Here is a 21,585-nt window from a genome sequence, read left to right as displayed (position 1 = left end):
GTGTGTGTTTGTATCTTACCGTTTTCCCACCTACCTGGGCCACTAGGTATTTCGTGGTCAAATGGGTAGCACATCGGGCTGCTGTGATGAGGTAACAGGGTTCGAAGCCAACCATCGGATCAACTTGGGTCAATGAGTATGTTGTCTTGTGCACATACGCGCCTCTCTTCAGCGCACCTCTTTCACGTCGACATGGGTCACTGTAGATGCGGGACTGGGTAGGCACCAATGTTCAAAGAAACTCTATGACGCTGGTCTTCCATGAACCTCTTTGATGCCAGCTTGGGTCACTGTGTACGTTCCAGTAAGTGTGTGCCACTATTCAATGAACGTCTTTGACGCCAACTTTGGTAGCTAGGTATGTGCCCCTGTTGCTCTACAGTGATGGGAAAAGTCCCTTGAATTTCTCCAATGCTGAGTGGAATCGAACCCACGTCACACAGGTTCCTCAAGGACAGCAACCCAACGTATTAGCAGGCGGCACTACAGATGCACTGGGTATGCGCCACTTTTCTCAGCATTCGCATGCATTGGCACACCACACCTTTCGGAGGCCATGCACAGGCTTAGCGGCGGTGGAACTAGATGGTGCTGGGTGTGCTTAGGGAAGCGCGAAAGAGAGAGAGAGTCCCATTGCTGTACACGCTTCAAACATACCTCGTTATGATGATGGCAATACGTTGTGTTGCTGCATCGATTCAACGCTAGTGCGTTGCTGTCAACAGTCATTGTGAGATGGGCTCTGCTGGAATTCTTTTTTATCTTCTGCCTCACTCACTCTTTGTTTGCCGCCACTGGCAAAGAAAAGTTGACATGCCTGCAGTGGCACAAAGTTGCTCATGGCCACGTGGTAGGCACTGTGCTTCCAAGTACCCAGTGATCTGTGTGCATCCTCTGATGTTTAGAAGCATGCGGAAATGTTTAATAGTGCAAATAGCATTCTGTCAACAGTCATTATAAGATGGGCTCTGCTGGAATTCTTTTTTATCTTCTGCCTCACTCGCTCTTTGTTTGCCGCCACTGGCAAAGAAAAGTCGACATGCCTGCAGTGGCACAAAGTTGCTCATGACCACGTGGTAGGCACTGTGCTTCCAAGTACCCAGTGATCTGTGTGCATCCTCTGATGTTTAGAAGCATGCGGAAATGTTTAATAGTGCAAATAGCATTCTTGGCATTGTCAGACCATTCTTCCTTCTGGCTACCTAACCTAACCAAAAATATGGGTTGATCCCGAAGATAGCACAGTCTATAAGAATATGTGCCGTTCCCAAAGGCAGCGTAGTCTAACACATGGGTCATTCTCGTGGGTATACGCCACTGGGCATGCGCAGACTCATAGTTGTGCTGTTAAGAGTGTACAGCATGTCCAGAGGCAAGCACGAGAGAGGCTACCAGCTGCAGTACATGCCCGTGCCTCATACGTGATACGCTTCGGATATTCACAAACTTGAATAGTCATTGTAGATGAGTTCTGCCAAAATTCTTTGTATTTGTCCTAATACAAGCAGTGTTGAGCACTCTTCCCAGCTTGGTTATGCATCATTTCTTGTCTAATCTGCAATGGGACCAACAGGGAGAACTGCAAATAAGCCGACCGTATACCACCAGTAAACGCTGTCGTGTCATGAAAACCATGACCCAAGCATCTGTGCATCACATTGATGTTCATGTCTGAGATGAGGGCACTAAGTCTGAATATCAAAGACATTTCTTAACATTTGTTTTTGCATCTGCCTGCAGTAGTAAGCCTTGTGAATCCAACGGACAGTGAAACCCAAGGAAAATAACTGGAGAAAATGAGCTGAGGTATAGTTTTCTATAACTTCCATAAGGTACTCCTGCCCCTTCAGGCTCATCAGAGAGCATGCCTTGACAAAAAAACTACAACGTGTTTATTCTATCATCTCCTCCTGCACAGTTACTGAATGAGTACACTGTGCACAAATGAAAACATTTATGTCCTGTCTATATAAATGTGGCAAAACCCTGCACTTGAATCTTTTTTTTGGGGGGGGCTGTTGCTGTTTGTGACACCCCTGTCCCTTTTTTTTGTGACGGTATTACCAGCAGCTTTGACTGAGTGATGGCCACTTGCAAACAACAGTCTGACATATGGCACCAGAAATATCGCTTGGCCATTGACCTCACTGTGACCTTGGTGCAGTAGCATGAAAAGTCTCGTCTTCCTACAAACCAGATACTCGCACAGTAAGCATTGAAGTGAGTCGACTGAACCGAAGAACTGAACCAGATTGGCACTGCCTTTGGGGTTCTGTAAAATTCGGTAAAATTTGGTAAAGTCGGTAAAATTCGATTCCTCCATTTAGTTCACGTTCCTAAAAGAAAAATGAAAAACCAGCTTGCCTTTGCAGAAGGGTTGAAGTCGGGGCCATTTGGTATATAGTTGAAGGAAAAAAACCAGTCACAAAAGACAAAGGACTTTTGTCTTTTGTGACTAGTTTTTTTTTTCCTTCAGCTTGCCTTAATCGGTCACGGGAACATTATTGGATTGGAACTGGATCTTTGTGGGTTGTGTTGTCCTTTGAAGCACTAACCAGTCTGGCCTAAAGAGCATTTTTTACTGAATTCTGTCATTGCGTGGTCATCTCCTGGAAGTGTCACTGTAATATTGTGCACCACCACGCAGTGCCATTGTTGGCGGTACAAGCATCTCGGAAAACTATGCGTTCGCGGGTGTCCACCACATCTTTGACCAGCACCGTGATGCCGGTGAGTACAAAAGGAATCTCAGGCTGGTGCCATTGCGTTTGGCAAGAGATCCCACTTATGTACTTGTCCTTCGAATTTGAATTTAGTGCTCCCAGAGATGTCCTACATATAGATACTTATTTGTCTTTTTGGGCTCAACAAAATCGTCTCAGAGATTTCTTTCATTGCCTATTGAATGCATCAAACAAGCTGTTATATACCAGCGAACGATGCCGAAAATACACGCCAGTGAATGACAGAATAAAGGTAACATGCAAATAAATTTCGTATTCCCAGCAAAGACAGGTCTTTTTGTTAAAGTGGGTGTGCTGAGCCAAGAAAGCCAATAAACAGGAGCAGTGACTTGCCTACCTTGCAATGCATTGGGCAAAGCCAACTGTGTAATGTCCAGGCAATCCACTAGGCCCAGCAGGCTGCAGTGCTCTCTTCTAACACTCAGCCGCTCTGTTGTTTGTGCTTTCAAAACGTGTTCTCTCTCTCGTTTCTTTATCCGCTAGCTGTTGGTGCAAAGTATGGTGCTAAGTGTGGTCTAAGTGTGTGCTAAGTTGGTGCTAAGTGGGCAATCAAGGAAACGTGTCTCATCAAAGTGCATCAGCTCGTTATCCACTGCTGGAAAAAGATGTAATAGACCCATTTCTGCACCAGGAGCTTTCACTATTGTCGACATTGCAAAAGGGCATAGGTGACACGCAGCACGGCTATTGCTAGGATTAGTATAAGTTTGAACACCACCTACATGTTGCTCCACAAATCCTGAATAGGTGGGGCATGAATTGGACCACCTTATCAGGTGAGTTGGCACTCCTGTACTTTGTGTACCGGGCAAGCTTGTTCTTTAGTCTTTGTAAGCCTTCGTATAACAGTTTTCAATACTTTAGAACAGTACAGTAACTTGCAAGGCTTTATGACAAGATGGCCCTGCTTTTAGAATGGCATTACTCCACTTTTGTTCCCAAAGGTACAATGCAAGGTTATTTATCAAATTTGAGAGAACACTTTGAGTCTTCTTTCTGTGCGACAGTCGCCGATAATTCAAGGGCTTGTTTCAGGTATTTTTCAGTGAAACACTTTTTTTTAGGCCATGTTGTTGAAGTCCCACCATTCACAACATTAACCTGCGAGATGAGAACGTGATTGAGGAATGTTTGGCAGCGGGCTAGTTAAGTCACCATAACTTAACATTGTGCTCTAAAGTTATAAAAAGCTCTGAATGACGAGAAAGAACATGCATACACAACACAGACTGGGACATCATAAATCTAAGGTAGGTAGCATGCGGGTAAAAATCAATAAGTTGACCCGCTGCGTTGGTGTAGTGGCTACGGCGTGCTGCGAAGCCCAAGGGCACAGGATCAAATCCCCGCCGCCACGGCAGCATATCAATGGGGAAAAATGCAAAAACAGCCATGTACCGTGCATTGGGTGCACGTTAAAGAACTCCAGGTAATGAAAATTAATCCAGAGTTCCCCAGTACAGCATGCCTCATAATCAAATTGTTGTTTTGGCACATAAAGCCCCAGAATTTTGTTTTTCTTTCTTTACTTTTCCTTTTCTTTCTTTTTTGAAAATTGTTTGTCAAAAGAGTAATATCTCAGGCTGGGGCCAACGTTTCGAAAAGGAAACATGTCTCCATCAGGGCCCCAACAAATACAAGACATCGCAGTTTTATTGCAATAGCAATTGTACGGACTCTCGAGGTGTGTTGGCGCTGCCGTCGTGGTGTCATGGTATGTACACACAGTGCAGTTGGCTGCAAAAGTGATTAGGCCAAGTGAATGCACTGTCCCGCTGTGCTGAATTTGCTCTGCCAGAAGCAGGGCAGCATTTCCACTGCTGGCATGAGCACTATGCTAACACACACATTAGCATCTATGCTGGCCAGCTGTGGGCAAACTACTAGTATCAGTGGAATGGACGATAAACAATCATGGTAAACCTAGTACCTTGTTCTTTCTTTGGGGGCTGACGAATGTTGATGGTTATGCTTTGGCCTCATTTTGTGCACCACCGACATGCGTTGCCTCCAAAGCTGTTGGTGGTGCTTGTCATTGCGCCAGCTTTCCTAGACACCTTGAGCGAAGGGCTAAACCTTGCTATCACATTCAGTGCTTTGCCTTCAGGGGAAGCTGTCAATCTTTTACTATGTGTATCATGTTTTCATGTTAAGCTGCACAGCACGAAAAAACATGGACACGAGGTGAAGGTGGTCAAAAGGGGAGATGAAAGGGTGCCAAGGGAGACGACGCTGGAAAAAGGGTCATTTGCAACGATACCCTCTGTTCACGGGGTGCCACACCTCTTGGAAAAAAAGAAAGAAAAAAAACTGGCCGCCCGACACAATGTAGATGTGGTTTCTTTATGCCAAGAATAAGCTTAGTGCAATCTGTTCAGCCTTGCGAAAAGCCTAAACAGTAAGGAGCAGCCCAGGCACATTCAGTGTATCACTAAACATGGAATGTAATTTGTTCCCTGCAGATGTCGGGTGGCCTATGACATTCCTTTTGCCTATGGAAAGCAGTGCATCAGGCAAACGGGCTGGTGCATTAACATTTGGTGTGGCTAGGAGAGCACCACTGCTCGCTCTAGGGTGCTGCCTGTTCCCACCTTGCATTACACTGCCGTGGATGCGGGTGTGGAGCAACTTTATCAGACGCCTTGGTCGTTTTTAATCACAGTGATCAACTAACGTGAGAGATAGTGGAAGCTCTCCTAGTCCAGAAAAAATGGCGACGCATGCGTTAGCCAACCGTTGCTGACTCTGTTCAAGAGTTAGTTGAATGCACCTAAAAAATCTGGTGTGTTGACCCCCGGAACCCTTTGTCCACACATATGTTTCATTGATCTTGTTTTTCACTGTCCACTCTTGTGTGCAGTGAATTTCAGTTTGATGTCGGCACGCATCTTGTCCGTTTTTCACCTTGTGTCCTCATCTTCTTGCTCTATACGGCTATAACATGAAGTCATACAATCTCACCCGAGATTCCACTCTTCTAAGTTGAATTCTGTCTTTTGTGAAATCAGTAAAAATATAAATTAATTGAGTGTCCTTGTCATAACATTGGTTCCAGCAACACCCCTTGTTTAACCACTGTTGGTCATTTTCGAATCTTCCTTTGGACCCCATATCTTATTTGCTTGCATAAATGTGCATTTTTCTGTACTGAAAGTGGCAGTTGTAATTTAATTACATGATCGCAATGTCATACAGCCTTGGGGCAGTATGCAAGAAAAAAAATATGAGATACATTTACAACGAATCTAATGAATCACACGTAGCTAACCTATGACTTTTGCAATCGGGACAAGCAGCTTACATAGTAATTGTGCACGTTTTGGGCTGCTGCACGACGAGTAAACACAGTTTGCATACCTCGTCTTCCCAGTGACCTCAGTGCGGTTTGCAAACAACGAGAAGTACTTGCTGGGCTGCTCGTCTGCGGATGGGAACCTGTCCATTTGCCGGTTGGACCCGCCCTGCGTGCTTTACATGCTCGAGGGGCACCATGGCAAAGTCACTGGTGAGCCTGCCACTGTGGCTCTGGGATATACTGTGGTACCTTAAATCTTTGCTGCACTTTCGTTTGTGAATCGGTGACTTTTGTCATATTTGCAGCTACTAAAGCTTCACAATTTCGGGCTTGTGTCATACGGTTTACTTGGGCCTCCAAAAGTCTTTTGCATTTTTTAGTGCCGTTATTAGCGTACTTCTACTTCATGCGCTTTCCTGGGCTATGTGTGTGTGTGTGTGTGTGTGTGTGTGTGTACGTACGTATGTGTGTGCATATGTGCGTATGTATGTTTCTTTGTAACCATTCTCCCGCCTATTGCTGTCACTGGGTGGTCCATGGTCAAATGGGTAGAGCATCGGGCTGCTGCGCTGAGGGAACAGGGTTTGAAACCAACTGTAGGACTAACTTGGAGCACTGAGTATGTGGCAGTGTGTATACCGTAAAGATTCGTATAAGGGTCGCACCCCCAACTTGGCAGCCCAAAATTTGGAAAAAAGAATTTCTGATGGAGAAGCAATCGCATTCTCTGCCCTGATGTTGTGCTTGCACGTTGGCGAATTTTCACGCACTGCACACTTCCGTGTGCCACTACTAGATGGCAAGAGCCAGGGGGTGCACAAGCCACCGGCTGTGCCGAAACATTTTTGACCATGAGGTTCGATCCCATGTAAGGGCCACACCTAGTCAAAATTGTGGGGAAAAAAAGTGCGGCTCTTATGCGAGTCTATATGGAAATATGCCACTCTTCAACGAACCTCTTTAATGCCAACATGGGTCACTGTAGATGCAGCTGAAGCAATGCTTACCTATGATTATTTTTTACTCTGGCAGTAGCGTATGTAACATATAGGAGCGCACGGCACTGAACATGTGTCCGACTCCTGGCCTGGCAGCTTTCTCTCCTTCTCTCTCTTCTGTGGAGCCCTTTCCCTCTATATCATTGCGCTCTCAGTTAGAAGCCCACTCTTGTCGCTCTGGGGCTATGCTGTTTTGGTACTGAAGGTGACATTCTGGGGTCACATCCCTGCCACAGAGGCTGCATTTTGACAGGAGTATAATGCAGAAACACTCATATGCCAAGCTTTGGGTGCACATTAAGGATGTGCAGGTGGTCAGAATTAATCCACAGCCCTCTGCCACACTGTCCTTCATGGCCCTTGTGTTGCTTTGAGATTTCAAACACAATTAGTCAATGAGTCAAACAATCAATCAATCGAACAGAATAGAGGTGCAACCTTTTTAGTGTCCCGAATCTCACCAGGAAGCGCTGCAGGTGGTCGTGGAACGTGCTATGTATTTGCTGCCTTATTTCTCATCTGCATGTCTTAGTATTCGTTAGAAGGGGCACAGGCTTAATGCACACACACTCACACACACACACACATGTGACTTATTGGCTTAATGCGTGAGCACATAGATGACACAGAGGGTGTGTAGCTTTACGCAGATGCACGCTTGTGACGTGTTTGTGAATGCAGTGCATGTTGACATTCTCTTCTTGTTTTCTGCTCTTTCTTTATACTTGCTTGAGTACTGTATTTGGGATAGCTGGCTTTAAATGGGCTTACAGTTTTTCTACATTTAGAACTTTAAAAAATATAACAGCATGGTTATATTGACAGAATGGCCAACCCATACACTACTGTCATGGCCAGTGTGTTGTGTATGTATGCATAAAACTGGGCTTTCTTTTTACGTGTACCTTCACGAAAGTGCCTCTTTCCTTGTGAAATGAGCGAGTACAACTACAGTCTGCTCCTTGGGGTGTGCCATCGCGCAGGCTTCGAGTGGTCTCTCTCCAACGACCTCTTGGTGTCTGGGTCCCTGGACAGCACAGTGCGGCTCTGGGACGCTAAGAAGGGAAGTTGCGTGCGCACAGTGCCCGATCCAGCCGGGGCGGCCATCCTGTCGTGCGTGTTCCAGCCAGCCAACAACAACATGGTGGTTGTATCCTTGGAGGAGCCAGCGGCAGCTTGTGCCTACGGCTGAACTGCATGCAGTTGAACTGTGCCTCAGGACAAAGCAACTGGCTGTTAAATGCTTTGCCACCCTGCAAGACACACAGTATTTGTAATCCACTGGAAACCGCTGTCGTATAGCACTGCACCAAAGTCGCGAGGAAGCGCATTCTTTGTTGGGTGAACTTGTGCCAGCTAGAAGAAACCGAGCAACTCGGCAGCACTGAATGTGGCCAGTGAAGTCGGTGGTCGTTGAATAGAAAGGTGCAGCTCACAGTCAGCCCCTACTCGGAGCTTACAGTCAACCATTTTGGATCAACCTGTGGCCGCTACCGTACTTCTGGAATTCGCTACAGTCGAACCGACTTATAATAATACCGGTTTTAACATTACAGTTAAACCTCAACATAACGAATTCCCATGTGATGAAGTTCTCGATATAACGAAGTATTTAACTTTGTATGACCTCTTGTCCACAGAACACCATGTATTTAGACCCTCAACATAACGAAGTGTGTTTGTGTGAGATTTCAATAAAACGAAATTTCATTTCCACCGCAAAGGAATGCCAAAACAATAACTGGAAACTTCCGCAGACACAGATAGTCAAATGATTGAATTACAAGTGGCTGCTTGCAAATGCACCTTTCAAATTGTGCGCAGCACGACAAGAGTGACTGCCAAAGTGGAGCCGCATCATGTTCCGTATAAAGTCCAAGTGCAATACAATCCTATCGCGCCCCGCACACTTTGTGCTTTAGGTGCGAATGAAAGTGTGCAATGGTGAGACAAAAAAGTGGTGGCTTCATGAGTGCCGCCTTCCCACGCACGCAAAGGGAATGAGGGGGAGGGGGGAGCGAGCTTGTGGTAATGCGATCAAGCACGCTTGAGGGGCGGGGAGTTGCCAGGCTTCTCAGCCCTCAGCCATGGCTGTGCATGGCTGTAAGCGCGGCTCAGCACATACGCAGTCGCGCACCCTGCATTAGAGGTAATCTACCACGTGTCCCGTTGGAGCGAGATGCAGACTAAGCATTCACTCCCCACTGCCAGCGCTTTTAATGATAGCGTCGTCCCAGTGCGGGCGACGGTATCAGCCGCAGGGGTAAAGTGCACGTAAAATTGTGGCTGACTTCGCCTAATTTGTACCACAGATGGGAAGATATCATCGATGTGGCATGAAACCATATTGTTCTCGTGCAAGCCGGTGAGAAGTACATGGCGAGATGCTTGTGGCGATCTCGCCCCAGCATTTCCTCTGGATTTCTCAAGACGAGAGGCTGCCGCTGCAGCCTTGTCGCATTTTTTAAAAGACTTCTTTGGGGTCACCAAAGCAATGCCTCGGCGGAGCTTGCAGGTCACTTGACATTTGTGACCCCTCTTTGTTACAGCAGTGCCATTCTTAAATGCCAACAGCCGCGGCTTCTTACACACGATAATAGCATGCAGGAAGCAGAGTTGCAGTGTTAAACGAGTGAACACAATCAGCAGCCAGATGGAGGAAGGTGGTGGGGAGGGGCACTGGCTTCCCCACTATTATAGTTTACTCACAACAGCTCTGCCATCCCCTACTTTTCTTTCTTTTTTTTCGTGCGACTCTGTTATAACAATGGAATTTTTATGCACTTCAATATTGTTATAAGTGGTTTCGACTGTATATTTATGTTAAGTACACTCCTTTCTTTGTGCACATGGCTCCAACAACCGTGGCATTAGAACGATCTCGCACCATGAGCATGCAAAAGTAGAAAGATGCTAATGGTAAAAACACTCCATGAAATGAAAATGTAAGGAAGATAAAAACACGTGACAATATCAAGAGTCATAAAATGGTGTACATGACATATAAGACCCCAGAGTAAGAAGAAAAACCTCTTGTCATGTCTCATGTCCAGCAGGTAGCATTTTTGTGCAGGCTTGCGGACAGTTGACAATGAGTCGATGATTCTGTGGCAGTTGCTAATAAACATTCTTACCGCTTGGAAGGCCAGGCTTATGGCGAACACTTGTATTAACGTGAAAGCGAATGATTAATGAAGCAAGCCATTGAACATTCTACATTTTAGTTGAAAGACACATGGCCTAGTACTCTGTCTGACTATCTTTTCTTTCACACAATCCTCAACTCATAGTAACTGTACGTCTTACAAACATTCTTAAAGTTGTTATATTTTCTGTAAGGTTGCGTCAACATACAACATTGCACTGTCACACTTGTGACGAATTAGGCTTTTCCTATCCTTGACTTTCTGTGGCATCGCAGACAGGAAATGACAAGGGTCTTGTCCAGGTGCTCAACATTTCCACGGGCATCTACCTCAAGGTAAGTCTCTCGCAACTTAGGTATGTAGCATTGTACAACAGCTGTAACAGTTCATGTATCTCCACTGCTGATTGGAAACACTGGACAGTCTACTTTTACCTGTTCAAAGTTGGAACAAACTTATTGCTGTCCACGTTGCAGCTTTAGTAATTTGCCGTGGTTCTGAGACCAGAAGTTGTTTTTCTTTATTTTGGCAGTGAGAAGAAAAGTGGGTACTAAATTCAATTGCCAAATCAAGCTGGTATGCGCAGCATCACTTTTGCCCAAAAGAACGGTTCTGTAAGCGAGAAGAAGATATAAGTTTAGTACATCGTTGGCACTGTCGCTATGAATATGGTGCCAGCACCTACGCTGTAGCACGTCCTGTGTCCAATGAGCAAAATTGTGGTCAACCGCTAAAGAAACAAACCCATGTTGCATTTCTACATGGAACAAAATACAGACTGGTTTGTTGTATTAAGTGGCATTCAAAACGCCGTGGTTTTGACACTCTTCCAGTGCTTGAAGTAGGCAAAATATGGTGGCCTTCCAAATCGGTTTCTGTTACTCTGAGAAAACCGTCACTGGGGCAGCCATGTTAAACAGCTAATTTCTTATTTTAATGAGTATTTCAGTTGAGTGAATAAAGTATTATATCATACCGCTAAAAAAGTTTCAAACTCGTTTCACTAACTCAGTTTTGCCAACTTCTTTATGACACAGTAGTGCCTGTGCGGGCTCACCCAACCCAATTTACGATAATACACCTGATAAGATGGCAGATGATACGGCTTAGTGATGTTGCAAAGCCTTGAAGTATGCGTTCATTTGATTCATAAATTATGTATACTTGAAGCACAGTGAAGAAGTCCCTGAAATTGTTACAAATTGATCATTAGTGAATGCTCGAGGTTTCATTTGAATGGCTATGTACCGAGTGTTGCCAAAATAGGAGGGCCAGCTTTTCGCTATCCTCTTCGAGTTAAAATTCCAAACTGTTTGCATTTAAATTTGACAGAAAGTTATGATTTTATGTTATAATATCATGTTTGCATGCAATACTTTCGAGTGTCATCCACAACAAATCAGAAGTGCACATGTCCTCTGCAGTATTGCCACTCAAAAAATATAAGTTTCACTGCGACGGAACAGTGGCATCATCTGTCAGTGCTGTGTCAAAACTCTGCGTTCACCATATCCATGACAGCTTAGAAGGGTATGGGTACAAGCTAGTTGGTACGACTCATTGATTTTAAACAGCGAAAAAAAAACAGACAAGGAAGAGCACAGGACCAGCGCTGACTACCAACAACAACTTTATTGAAGCCGACACTAATATATGCTATTCGCAACGGGCTGAAAGAGGGAAAGGAGGAAAGGGAAGGGGAGTCATCGTCAGTCAACTCCTGATGTGCATGCATCGCAAACGTAAAACTACACAAATTTAAAATACACAACAGGGACACAATCGAAACTGATTAGCTTCTAAGGAATTTAAGTTCCTTATCGCAATATTCCTTATGGTATATTATTATCCTTTATTATTCCTTATCGTGTATTATTGTTTATTCCTTACTGTATATTCCTTGTACATAGGACAAACGCGACACTGCCTTAGTGAACATTCACATGGGCGTGCACACAGTGTCAAGATTAAGACTGGTAGTAATCTAGCTGTTCATTGTGCAAAGTGTGGCTGCTCACCCCGCTTAAACGACACGTGTGCTGAGAAGGTACAGTGATCAGATGGCCAGGGCAATTTTTGAGGCCTTTTCAAATTGTGAGTTAGGAGCCACTTGCGTAAGCACCCATTCTATAGCTCTTTGCGATAAGGAACTTCAGTTCCTTAGAAGTTAATCAGTTTCAATTGTGTCCCTCTTGTGTATTTTACATTTGTATAGTTTTACGTTTGTGATGCATGCGCAGCAGGAGTTTATTAACGATCTCGCTTTCCCTTTCTTCCTTTCCCTCTTTTACCCCTTTGCAAATAGTATATATTTGTGCAGGCTTCTATAAAGATGTTGTTGGCAGTCAACGCTGGTTCTGTGCTTTTCCTTGTTCATGTGGTTCTTTTTACACTGTTTAAAATGAATTATTCATGACAGGTGGCGCCAATGTTTCACGCCAATGGGATAACAAACTGAGTCCGGCACAGAATGCTACATCTGTGTGAAATTTCAGTGGACAAAGGAATAGGGGGCTTAGCTTGGAGTCATGTGTACCTGGCACTACTCTTTATGCAGCACTTAATGCGCGCCTTAGGTTTTGATAAACCACTATTGGTGCACACGATTGAAATCAGTGAAGCTTAAGTTAAGCTAGCCCTTTCTTCTTTCTGTTACCATGGAGTTTCTTAAAATGTAATTTTGTTTACCTTTCTTGCATGCACACATTGCGCAGGGCGGCAGTAGCCAGACCACTGGCTGCGTCCTCTGCCTGACCTTTGAGCCGACGGGCAAGATGCTCTGGGCTGGCGACGACCGGGTGAGGTCAACAGAATGTAGTGGTGCAGGGCCTTATGTGTCCCATTAGCCATTTGTGTAGCCAGTTTTGTTAGCTACAATCAACTCGCATTGGTTTTCTGCTGCTAAGTATCATGTACATACAAATACATACCTGTATTTGTTTTGTCAGGAGGTTAAAGGCATGGTTCAACAAAAGCTCGGGGCATGTAAAAGGCCTTGTTTCAGGCAGCTGTATGTATAGACCAGCTTCCATGCAAAATTTTAGGTTTGAAATTCGAGTTGATGTGTCTCTGAAAGCTGGCCAAAATAGATGTTTTCGATAGCAAGACTCAAGAAGAAGCTGCTGTCACTACTGCTAGCTTTAGATTACTCGGAACCTGGAATGATGAGACCCAGCAAAGCATGCGCATATGACCTGTGAGATCAAGCCTCCATGGTATGTTAAAGATCTCTGAGGCCATGTTCAGGGATTTACATCATACTCGCTGATTGTGCACCAGGCACATGCATTGTCAGTGTAGGTGCTACTTAAGGGCTGTGAATAAAAATTTTGATAACTACAGCCTTATAGGTTTGCCAAGATTGCTTCCATAGTATATTTATTTATTTATTTACAAATACTGCAGCCCAGAAGGGCTATTGCAGGAGTGGGTGAATACAAATGCGAGAAAGAAAATCACTATACAAAAGAAGCATACGTGAGTGACATGACTAAGGGGAGCATTGAATGGCATCCCCAAATTCTCTATGTGGTAAAGAACGGATGGAACCAGGCAAGTCATTCCAGAGTTCAATTGTCCGAGGAAAAAAACTGTATTTAAAAGTGTTGGTGCGAGCAAAAAAGACGGATAAGTTTAAGTCATTGCTGTTTCTCGTGATTAGGGGCTTTGCACGGGTCAGATATGTGTTAGAGGAAGCATAATGTGGAGAGTAAAATAGAGAGTGTAGAAGTTTCAGAGAATTAATGTGACGACGGTGGGAAAGAGGGATTAAACCAAGCATGTTCAGATGAGATGACGGTGAAAACATTCTATCATAACGGCGGTATATGAAACGAACCGCCTTTTTCTGAACAGATTCAATTTTGTGGATGTCCGAAATTTTGTAAGGGTTCCATATGGTAGACGCATATTCAAGAATAGGTCTTACAAGTGTTTTGTATGTAATGAGTTTAGTTTCTTTCGGGGCAGCACGTAGAGTTCGGGTTAGATAACCAAGCTTTTTAATCCTTTGTTGCAAGTTGTTAGAATATGTTCTGACCAGGATAATCTTGGAGTGAAAAGGAGGCCTAAATACTTATATTCATATGCGCGCTGCAGAAAAGTGGATTTATAGGAGTAGTTGAAATATGAGCAATTAGCATGCTTGTGAAAGGACATGGCGACTGTTTTCTTGAAGTTAATGTTCATTTGCCAGAGTTCGCACCATTCACAAAAACTTATAAAAGATTGATTCAGAGTGTTATGATCGTTAGGTGAAGAAATGACATTGTAGAGAACGCAGTCGTCAGCATAAAGCCGAATTTTTACTGAAACAGAGCTTGGAATGTCGTTAATGTAAAGCAAAAAAAGCAATGGCCCTAAAATAGAACCTTGGGGCACGCCGGAAGATACTGATGCGCCAGGAGAGTTGAATGAATTAAAAGAAACATACTGTGAACGATCATAAAGAAAACTACGGATCCAGTCAATGAGAAGAGGGTTATTAAGGATAAAGCTTAGTTTATGTAATAGTTTAGGATGTGGTACAGTATCAAATGTTTTGGAGAAATCAATGAAGAGTGCATCTAATTGATGACCTAAATCAAGAGCAGAAGCGATGTCATGTGTAAATTCAGTTAATTGAGTCACTGTGCTTAAAACCACTACGAAATCCATGCTGAGCGCTGCATAAAATGTTATTAGACTCGAGAAAAGTGATAATGTGTTTATAAATTATGTGTTCAAGGAGTTTGCATGCATGAGAAGTTAACGAAATAGGTCTATAATTTAAAAGAGATTGTTTCTGCCCAGATTTGAACAATGGAATGACTCTAGCCCGTTTCCATGAAGAAGGAACTGTACAAGTAGATACAGATTTCTCAAAAATCAATGAGAGGTATTGACACGTCCAAAGCGCATAACGATGAAGGAACACATTGTTGACATTGTCTGGACTGCAGCCTTTTTTGGTGTCAAGATTTAAAATAAGGTTCAGGACTCCTTGCTTACATATTGTAACATTGTTAATTGCACGGGACATGTTGTCGTGGAGTAGGGAGGAATTACGCCATTGTCCTGTGTGAATACAGACTGAAAATATTCATTGAATGCTTTAGCAATAGGTCCAGGATCGCTTATTTCGGAATCATCAAATAGAAATGTCTGGGTGGCGTTCTTGATTGGCGCAATTGAGCTCCAAAATTTTCGTGGGTTATTTTTAACTAAATTAGGTAGAGTGAACTGATAATAAAAAGTTCTTAGCTGCGTCCATTTTTTGACGGAGTGCTTCCTTCATAAAGCAGAACTGGTCATTTGTTTCGGCATTCATGTGGCGCTTCCACCGTGCTCTAGCTACTCGACGCTTCAAATGCAGTATTTCCCTGGTCATCCAAGGGAGGTCTAGATTTTTCTTTTTTGTTTTTAATGGCACATAGCGCTTTATGCAAGTATGGACAATGTTTTCAAAATGGGATACTATAGCATTGATATCACTGGTAGTGCATAACTGGGAGAATCTGTCGAATGACATGCTTAATGTATCAAGTATGGACGTATCATCTGCATGATTATAATCGTAAAAACTGGTATATTCATAGTGGCACCTTGAAACTGAAAGATTAATAGTAGTAATAACAGCTTTGTGATCGGAAATACCGTCCGTAATCTCACACTCAAAGCCACTTGTAAAGAGTGGTGCACTTAGGAAAATCAAATCTAGTATGGAGGACTCTCTAGTAGGGTTAGATACAATTTGTTTCAATCCAAGGGATAGTGGAAATTCAAGCAACTCTCTAGAAAGAGGGACCTTATGACCAGTTATCGATAATGAAGCCCTCGAAACGTTAGGTACATTGAAGTCCCCCATGCAGATTAAATTTGAAGAGCCAAAACCGTGTTCTTGGATGAACGCGTTAAGGATCATTATTTCATTTGAGGTATGTCTGGGAGGTCAATAAAACACACCAATGATTACATTTGTTTTATTAATGTGCACCTTACACCATACCGTCTCGATTTCAAGTGGGGATTGTAGTACAGAAAAATGTAGGTCAGAGCGCAAAAACAAGGCAACGCCTCCGCCTCTGCCCGCATTCCTGTCTACTCTTATGACGTTATATCCTGGGGGAGTTACCTCGCAGTCAAGGATGTCGCTATGCAACCAGGTCTCAGTAACGCCGATAACATGTGGGGAATGTGATGCCACCAAAGAGGAAAATCTTGAATATTTGTTAGATAGGCTTCTTGCATTAAGATTTAATATACAAAGTTTATCGTACTTGTCATTGTTAAATCAAGGATTGTTCCCCTGGGAGAGCAGTAAATGATGGTGAGTGGTGCGGTCAGGAGCTTTTACAAGAGAGTTGGAAACAACATCCCAATTGTAGAGCTGATTATCAACAAACGCATGGTCATACCTGAGGTGTACCACTGAACCATTGTTACGGAATTGTGCTGTAGCGTCCCGTAGTTTTTTCGGATGGATCGTACGTTTGAAGAAAAATCTTCAGATAAGCGCCACTGAGATCCTTTTAGCTTATAGCCGTTTTTTAGAGCATTAATCTTTTCGCGAAAATCTAGGAGCTTCATAATGATGGGGCGAGGTCTCCCACCTCTAGGTCTACCAAGCCTATGCAATCGCTCAATTTGAGGAAAATCAAGCTTTAGTACTTCAGTAAAAAAGTTCTTAACTTGCGATTGCAGCGATTCATTAGTGTCATGCTCAGATTCTGTTATACCATAAAGAATAAGGTTGTTGCGACGCGAGCGATTTTCTAAATCATCGTTTTGGGAAGAAAGTGTGTTAATAGTGGATGACATTTTCTGAATTTGGCTCTGTAGGTTATCGTAGTGCGCTGTGCTAAACGTGGGTGCCTGCTGCTCAAGATCAACTATGCGTTTTTCAATTGCCTCAGCTCGAGCGTCGATAGATTTTCGCATGTCGGCTATATCTTTTGTTATGTTATTTTGCCCTGCAAGAAGCTGAGCGAACATTTCGGATATCATAGAGCCAGAATCATCTGTGTGAGTGGCGGAGCGTTTTGTAGGGCCCGGGTTTGTTTCAACATCACCACTCGGTAGGAGGCTGCTCATGCAGTAAACAAGATCAGCACATACAGAAATATATGCAGAAAGACATTCATCATTACAATTCATTCGTCATACTTTCATTCATTCATTCGTCATACAATTCATTTATAGAAATTTTGCCAAAGTAAGATTTAGGTACAGTTAGCCTCTAAGTTATGTGAAAAGTGTCAAATGTTGATCTGAGACAAAAGTTTAATTTAATATTTAAAAAGTGTGCATTGATGGAACCCCAAATCATGAATTAATAAAGCTTTAGTATTAGAGAGAATTGGCCTGTGGCCTAAATGATGGTATATATGAGGAGAGATAGAGGGATTATTGAGGCATCTTTTATACAACAGTCTCTTTGCCATGCTATATTCACTGGCAAACTCACACAGGGAGCACACAAACACAACTAAAATAGAATATTGACATAAATGCTCACAAGGCCATTATGAAGCAAGATTGTTCGGCAATTGTCTTGTTTCTAAGACAGTTCGTGGTTGACTGCTTTGTCACCAAGTGAAACTTGAAAATGTACTCAATTTTTGCTACACCATTAATAATGCAATGCTTCATGGACATATGCAGCATCCTAATGAAGCTTCTGACTTGTGCGAGTCAATGCATTTTATTGTTAGTAAAATGCTTATGAACCAACTATTGCGCGGTCTAGATTTGCATGTTTATGGAAGCAGGGCCTTTGCATAGAGTCTATGTAAGATTTCCTTGGGCTGATACAATCAAGCCTTGATATGCAGAACAGCAAATTGTTGGATAAAACAACATAAATCTAAAGTATTTCTTGCTTGCACCAGCACTTAATGAATATAAAGTTGAACCTCGCAATAACGGAATTGGCGGAGAATGCGAAAAAATTCGCTTTCGCAAGAATTTTGTTGTTGCAAAATGAGACAGCGCAGATAGTTAATGCATTGTAGAACAAAAGTTTACTGTCAAAATTCCGTTAGCCTTCATTGGCAAGCTCTGCTCAAGGATATAGAATCGTATACTGTTGACAGTGCAAAGTGCAACACGTGCGTCGATCAGCAGTTGTTGTGGAGCAATATTCGGAGGGACGCATCTTTTGGAAGATTTTGCATAACTCGGCAGTGGACGCAGAGCAACAGCGCTCCAAGCATGCAGCAGCACTTCTCCAGCGCACACTGTTGCCCGCAGGCACCGACGCATCCGGTGCCAAGCGCGAAAGTGACCCCATCTCGTATACCCGAGGGCGGCCGATCGATATTACGACCCCGTCACGCACATCGACGTCCGGCACCAAATCCGCGCTTGGTGCCTGTCGAGTGGCACCAAAATCAGCGTTCTTGAAGCAAAAGATGCGTATTCCTGGAAGATCCCTCAATCATGGCCAAATGCGTGGCACTCCATATATATTGCGACCGCCATCTCAAGCGCCATAAACAATTCCACATTGGTGGGACATGGATTTCCTTGTTTTTGCTGCATTTTTCTCACTGGGGTGCACATTACGCACCTCAATAGGTGTGCAAAAACCGTCGTCACATGTCTGTCGTAACATCTGTACGTCCGCTTCAAACGGGCCATCAACAAACAATAGGGCAACCATGACGTCTTTCCAGCACATGCGATCACTTCCACCGCTTGGTTGTTTTATTGTGATAGCAATCATATGGACACTCCAGCCACATTTCTGCCGTTGGCGTCGCCATCGCCGTCGGCGTCTGAGTTTCCATATGAGCGAAAGCGTGTGAGGGTAAGCTGGCAAACGTGGTTCAATCTCACGTGCGCGAGCGAGGAACGGCGACCAGATGTGTGCCCTCTCCTCCCGCGCGCGAGGCAGGGGGATCATGCTAGGGTGGTGGGCGTTCTTCTCCGGCGGCTGCTAGGGTGCCTCGATGTTCTCCTCACCTGCCGCTTCGTACAGAGTGGAGACAACGGCGGCGTCTACTACGGCGTTGGTTACGCGAATCGCGGATGCCGTTGGGACGTGTTGCAAGTGCCTGCGTGTTTTGAAAGCGATCTGCGACGTGGCCAAAGTGCGCGCCTGTGCGAGCCTCATGATCATCTTCAAAGCGATCTGCAATGTTTGTAGAGTGCACATAGTGCCAATAGCTTCGTATGCGCTGTGCTTTCGACGTTTCGTTCACGTTGAAGCAAGAAATGCATGAACGTCAATTCGCTTGCTGCTGCCGCAATTCCTCTTTCCAGAATTTTGACAGGGATTTCTACACTCATCGAGCGAGATGTGTTCATGTTTACCTTTGCGCGTATGACACTGTGCTGGCTAATTTAGTGAAAACATGTTAGTAGCTGGTTGGTTTAAATCCCTGATAGAATGTGTAAGCACGACTGAACAAGGGTATAGAAAGAAGTAGGCACAACGACAGCGCTGTCTTTGTATGTCTGTTTTTTTCTACATCCTCATTGAGTCACGCTTACACATTCTATCATTGTTAATTTAGTTAGTAAGCGAATGTTAATAAATGTATACGGCCAATAAAACTGCTATCCTTACTTCGTACAACTATCTGCCAATTTGCTATCGCAATCGGTGCTTTGCTTTTCGGGGGAAAGTGCACATTTTTTTTGTAAACAAAAATGGTCGCGTCCACGTTAGTGTAATGTGCTACTATTTTACGCAATTTTAGAGCGAAGCAATCACATTTGAGCACATTTTGGAGTTTGCCATCTTTGCGAGGGTAGTTAGTATGCGGGGTTGATTTCCGGCAAATTTCGTTGATGCGGGATTGTAGTACAGCGACATTTCATTTTCGAGATGTGTGAAATTCTATGGGCATTGACGGGGATACAAAAATATTTTGTTGTCACAGAATTTCGCTATTGCGTGTTTTGACTGTACGCCTTTGACAATTATTGGATGTAACATAACTAATTTCTTTTCTGATGGAATTTATTTTTCTGAGGTTTCACTGTACTCTGTTGTGCAAGAACAATCAAAAATAAAAAATTGCCTGCTGTGCATTTTCTGCGTGGTACAGGGCTACATTGTGTCCTACCTGTTCGACCTGCCCACCGGAAAGCTGACCAAGGGAAAGCGGTGAGTTGCGTGCCTACTGTTGCATCCTGCAAGCAATGCTTGAAGTAGATTTTAAAAATATGTTTATTTGTGACTGGAATTGAGGATTTTTTTTGTAGAAACACTGCATGTCAAAACAGCATAGGATCCTGTGCTAAGGCATTAAATATTTAGCACTTTCTGCTGTGCGGAGACTGTAGCCAGGACGACAGTGCTTGTTTTGCATATTGTGGTCCTTTCGCAAATTGAGGCATCTTCCTTTCTCTTCTTTTTCTTTTTTTCACATCATCCTTGGTTCTTACACGTACTGCCGGGAAGTGGTGTTTGCTGCTACCACAATAGCTGGAAGTGAGCTCAGTATCAGCCTTGAGCTCAGCCTTGTCAACTTGTGCCCTAGTACAGATATTATGCAAATATAGGCGTGAGCGCTCACTAGTTTTGCTTTCTTCTTTCTTTTATTCCTTTCCCCCATGTGGAGTTGCCAAACGAACATCCGTCTGGTTAACTTTCCCACCCTTCCATGTTCTCTCTCTCTCTGCACAAAATGGCAGAGTTTAGCGTTTGTTGAATTTCAGTGAGGGCACCGACATGCTATTGCACTTTGCTGGCTCTACAGCAGTTGAACCACTCAAGTTGCAGAGCACTTTTGACACCATTGTTACCGTTGTATTGCACGCAGGATGGTGGTGGCCGAAAACTGCCCAATCACGTGCCTGTCAGCGCGCCAGTGGGCAAGCCGCGAAGCCAGAGACCCATCAGTGCTGGCTAACTGTGGCCTCATCAATGCCCTCCTCCTCTACAGGTAGGCATGGCAGCAACCCTGTGGAGCTACTGTGGTTATCTAGTGCCCCTGCTGTTCACTGTAACTGACCGTAGACTTCTGTGGTTGACTGTGGGCACCTGCAGTACCCCTGTAGAGGGCAGTGAGAAAAATAACTTGGCAGGTCAGCAGAATTATCATTCATCACCACCTGTTTATGTCCACTGGAGGATGGAGGCCTCTCCCAGTGATCTCCTTTTATACGTGCCCATATTATGCTTGGTAATTTCCTAATTTCATCACAACACCTAATTCCCTGCCTTCTCAGATGGCACTTCTCTTCTCTTGACACCCAGTTTGTAACTATAATAGGCCACTGGTTATCTACCCAGCACATTACATGGCCTTACATGGCCTGCCCAGCTTCATTTCTTCCACTTTGTGTCAACTAGGATATCAGCTACCCAGCCCCGTTTGCTCTCTGATTCACACCGCTTATCATTTTTCGTTTCATCGATAATTGGGCAGTCCCTAACTTATTCTCGAGATGCATTGTTAACCTCAGCAGGA

The 21,585-nt window shown here is 44.0% G+C and overlaps 1 protein-coding gene across 3 annotated transcripts in view; it reads left to right on the top strand.

Annotated features, from left to right (window-relative positions):
• The window catches only part of LOC135897029 (WD repeat-containing protein 13-like), a 49,783-nt gene that overhangs the window by 13,411 nt on the left and 14,787 nt on the right, over positions 1-21,585 (top strand). For all 3 annotated transcript variants that reach the window (XM_070523283.1, XM_065425593.2, XM_065425592.2), the window contains 7 exons: positions 2,648-2,730; positions 6,115-6,249; positions 8,021-8,187; positions 10,459-10,518; positions 12,898-12,981; positions 20,218-20,276; positions 20,935-21,057. In XM_070523283.1, coding sequence (XP_070379384.1) covers positions 2,648-2,730; positions 6,115-6,249; positions 8,021-8,187; positions 10,459-10,518; positions 12,898-12,981; positions 20,218-20,276; positions 20,935-21,057 — 711 coding nt within the window. The remainder of the gene's footprint in view (positions 1-2,647; positions 2,731-6,114; positions 6,250-8,020; positions 8,188-10,458; positions 10,519-12,897; positions 12,982-20,217; positions 20,277-20,934; positions 21,058-21,585) is intronic.

Source organism: Dermacentor albipictus, chromosome 8 (genome assembly GCF_038994185.2).
Source record: "Dermacentor albipictus isolate Rhodes 1998 colony chromosome 8, USDA_Dalb.pri_finalv2, whole genome shotgun sequence".
NCBI classification, from domain to species: Eukaryota; Metazoa; Arthropoda; class Arachnida; order Ixodida; family Ixodidae; genus Dermacentor; species Dermacentor albipictus.
This window is presented reverse-complemented; position numbering and strand designations above follow the sequence as displayed.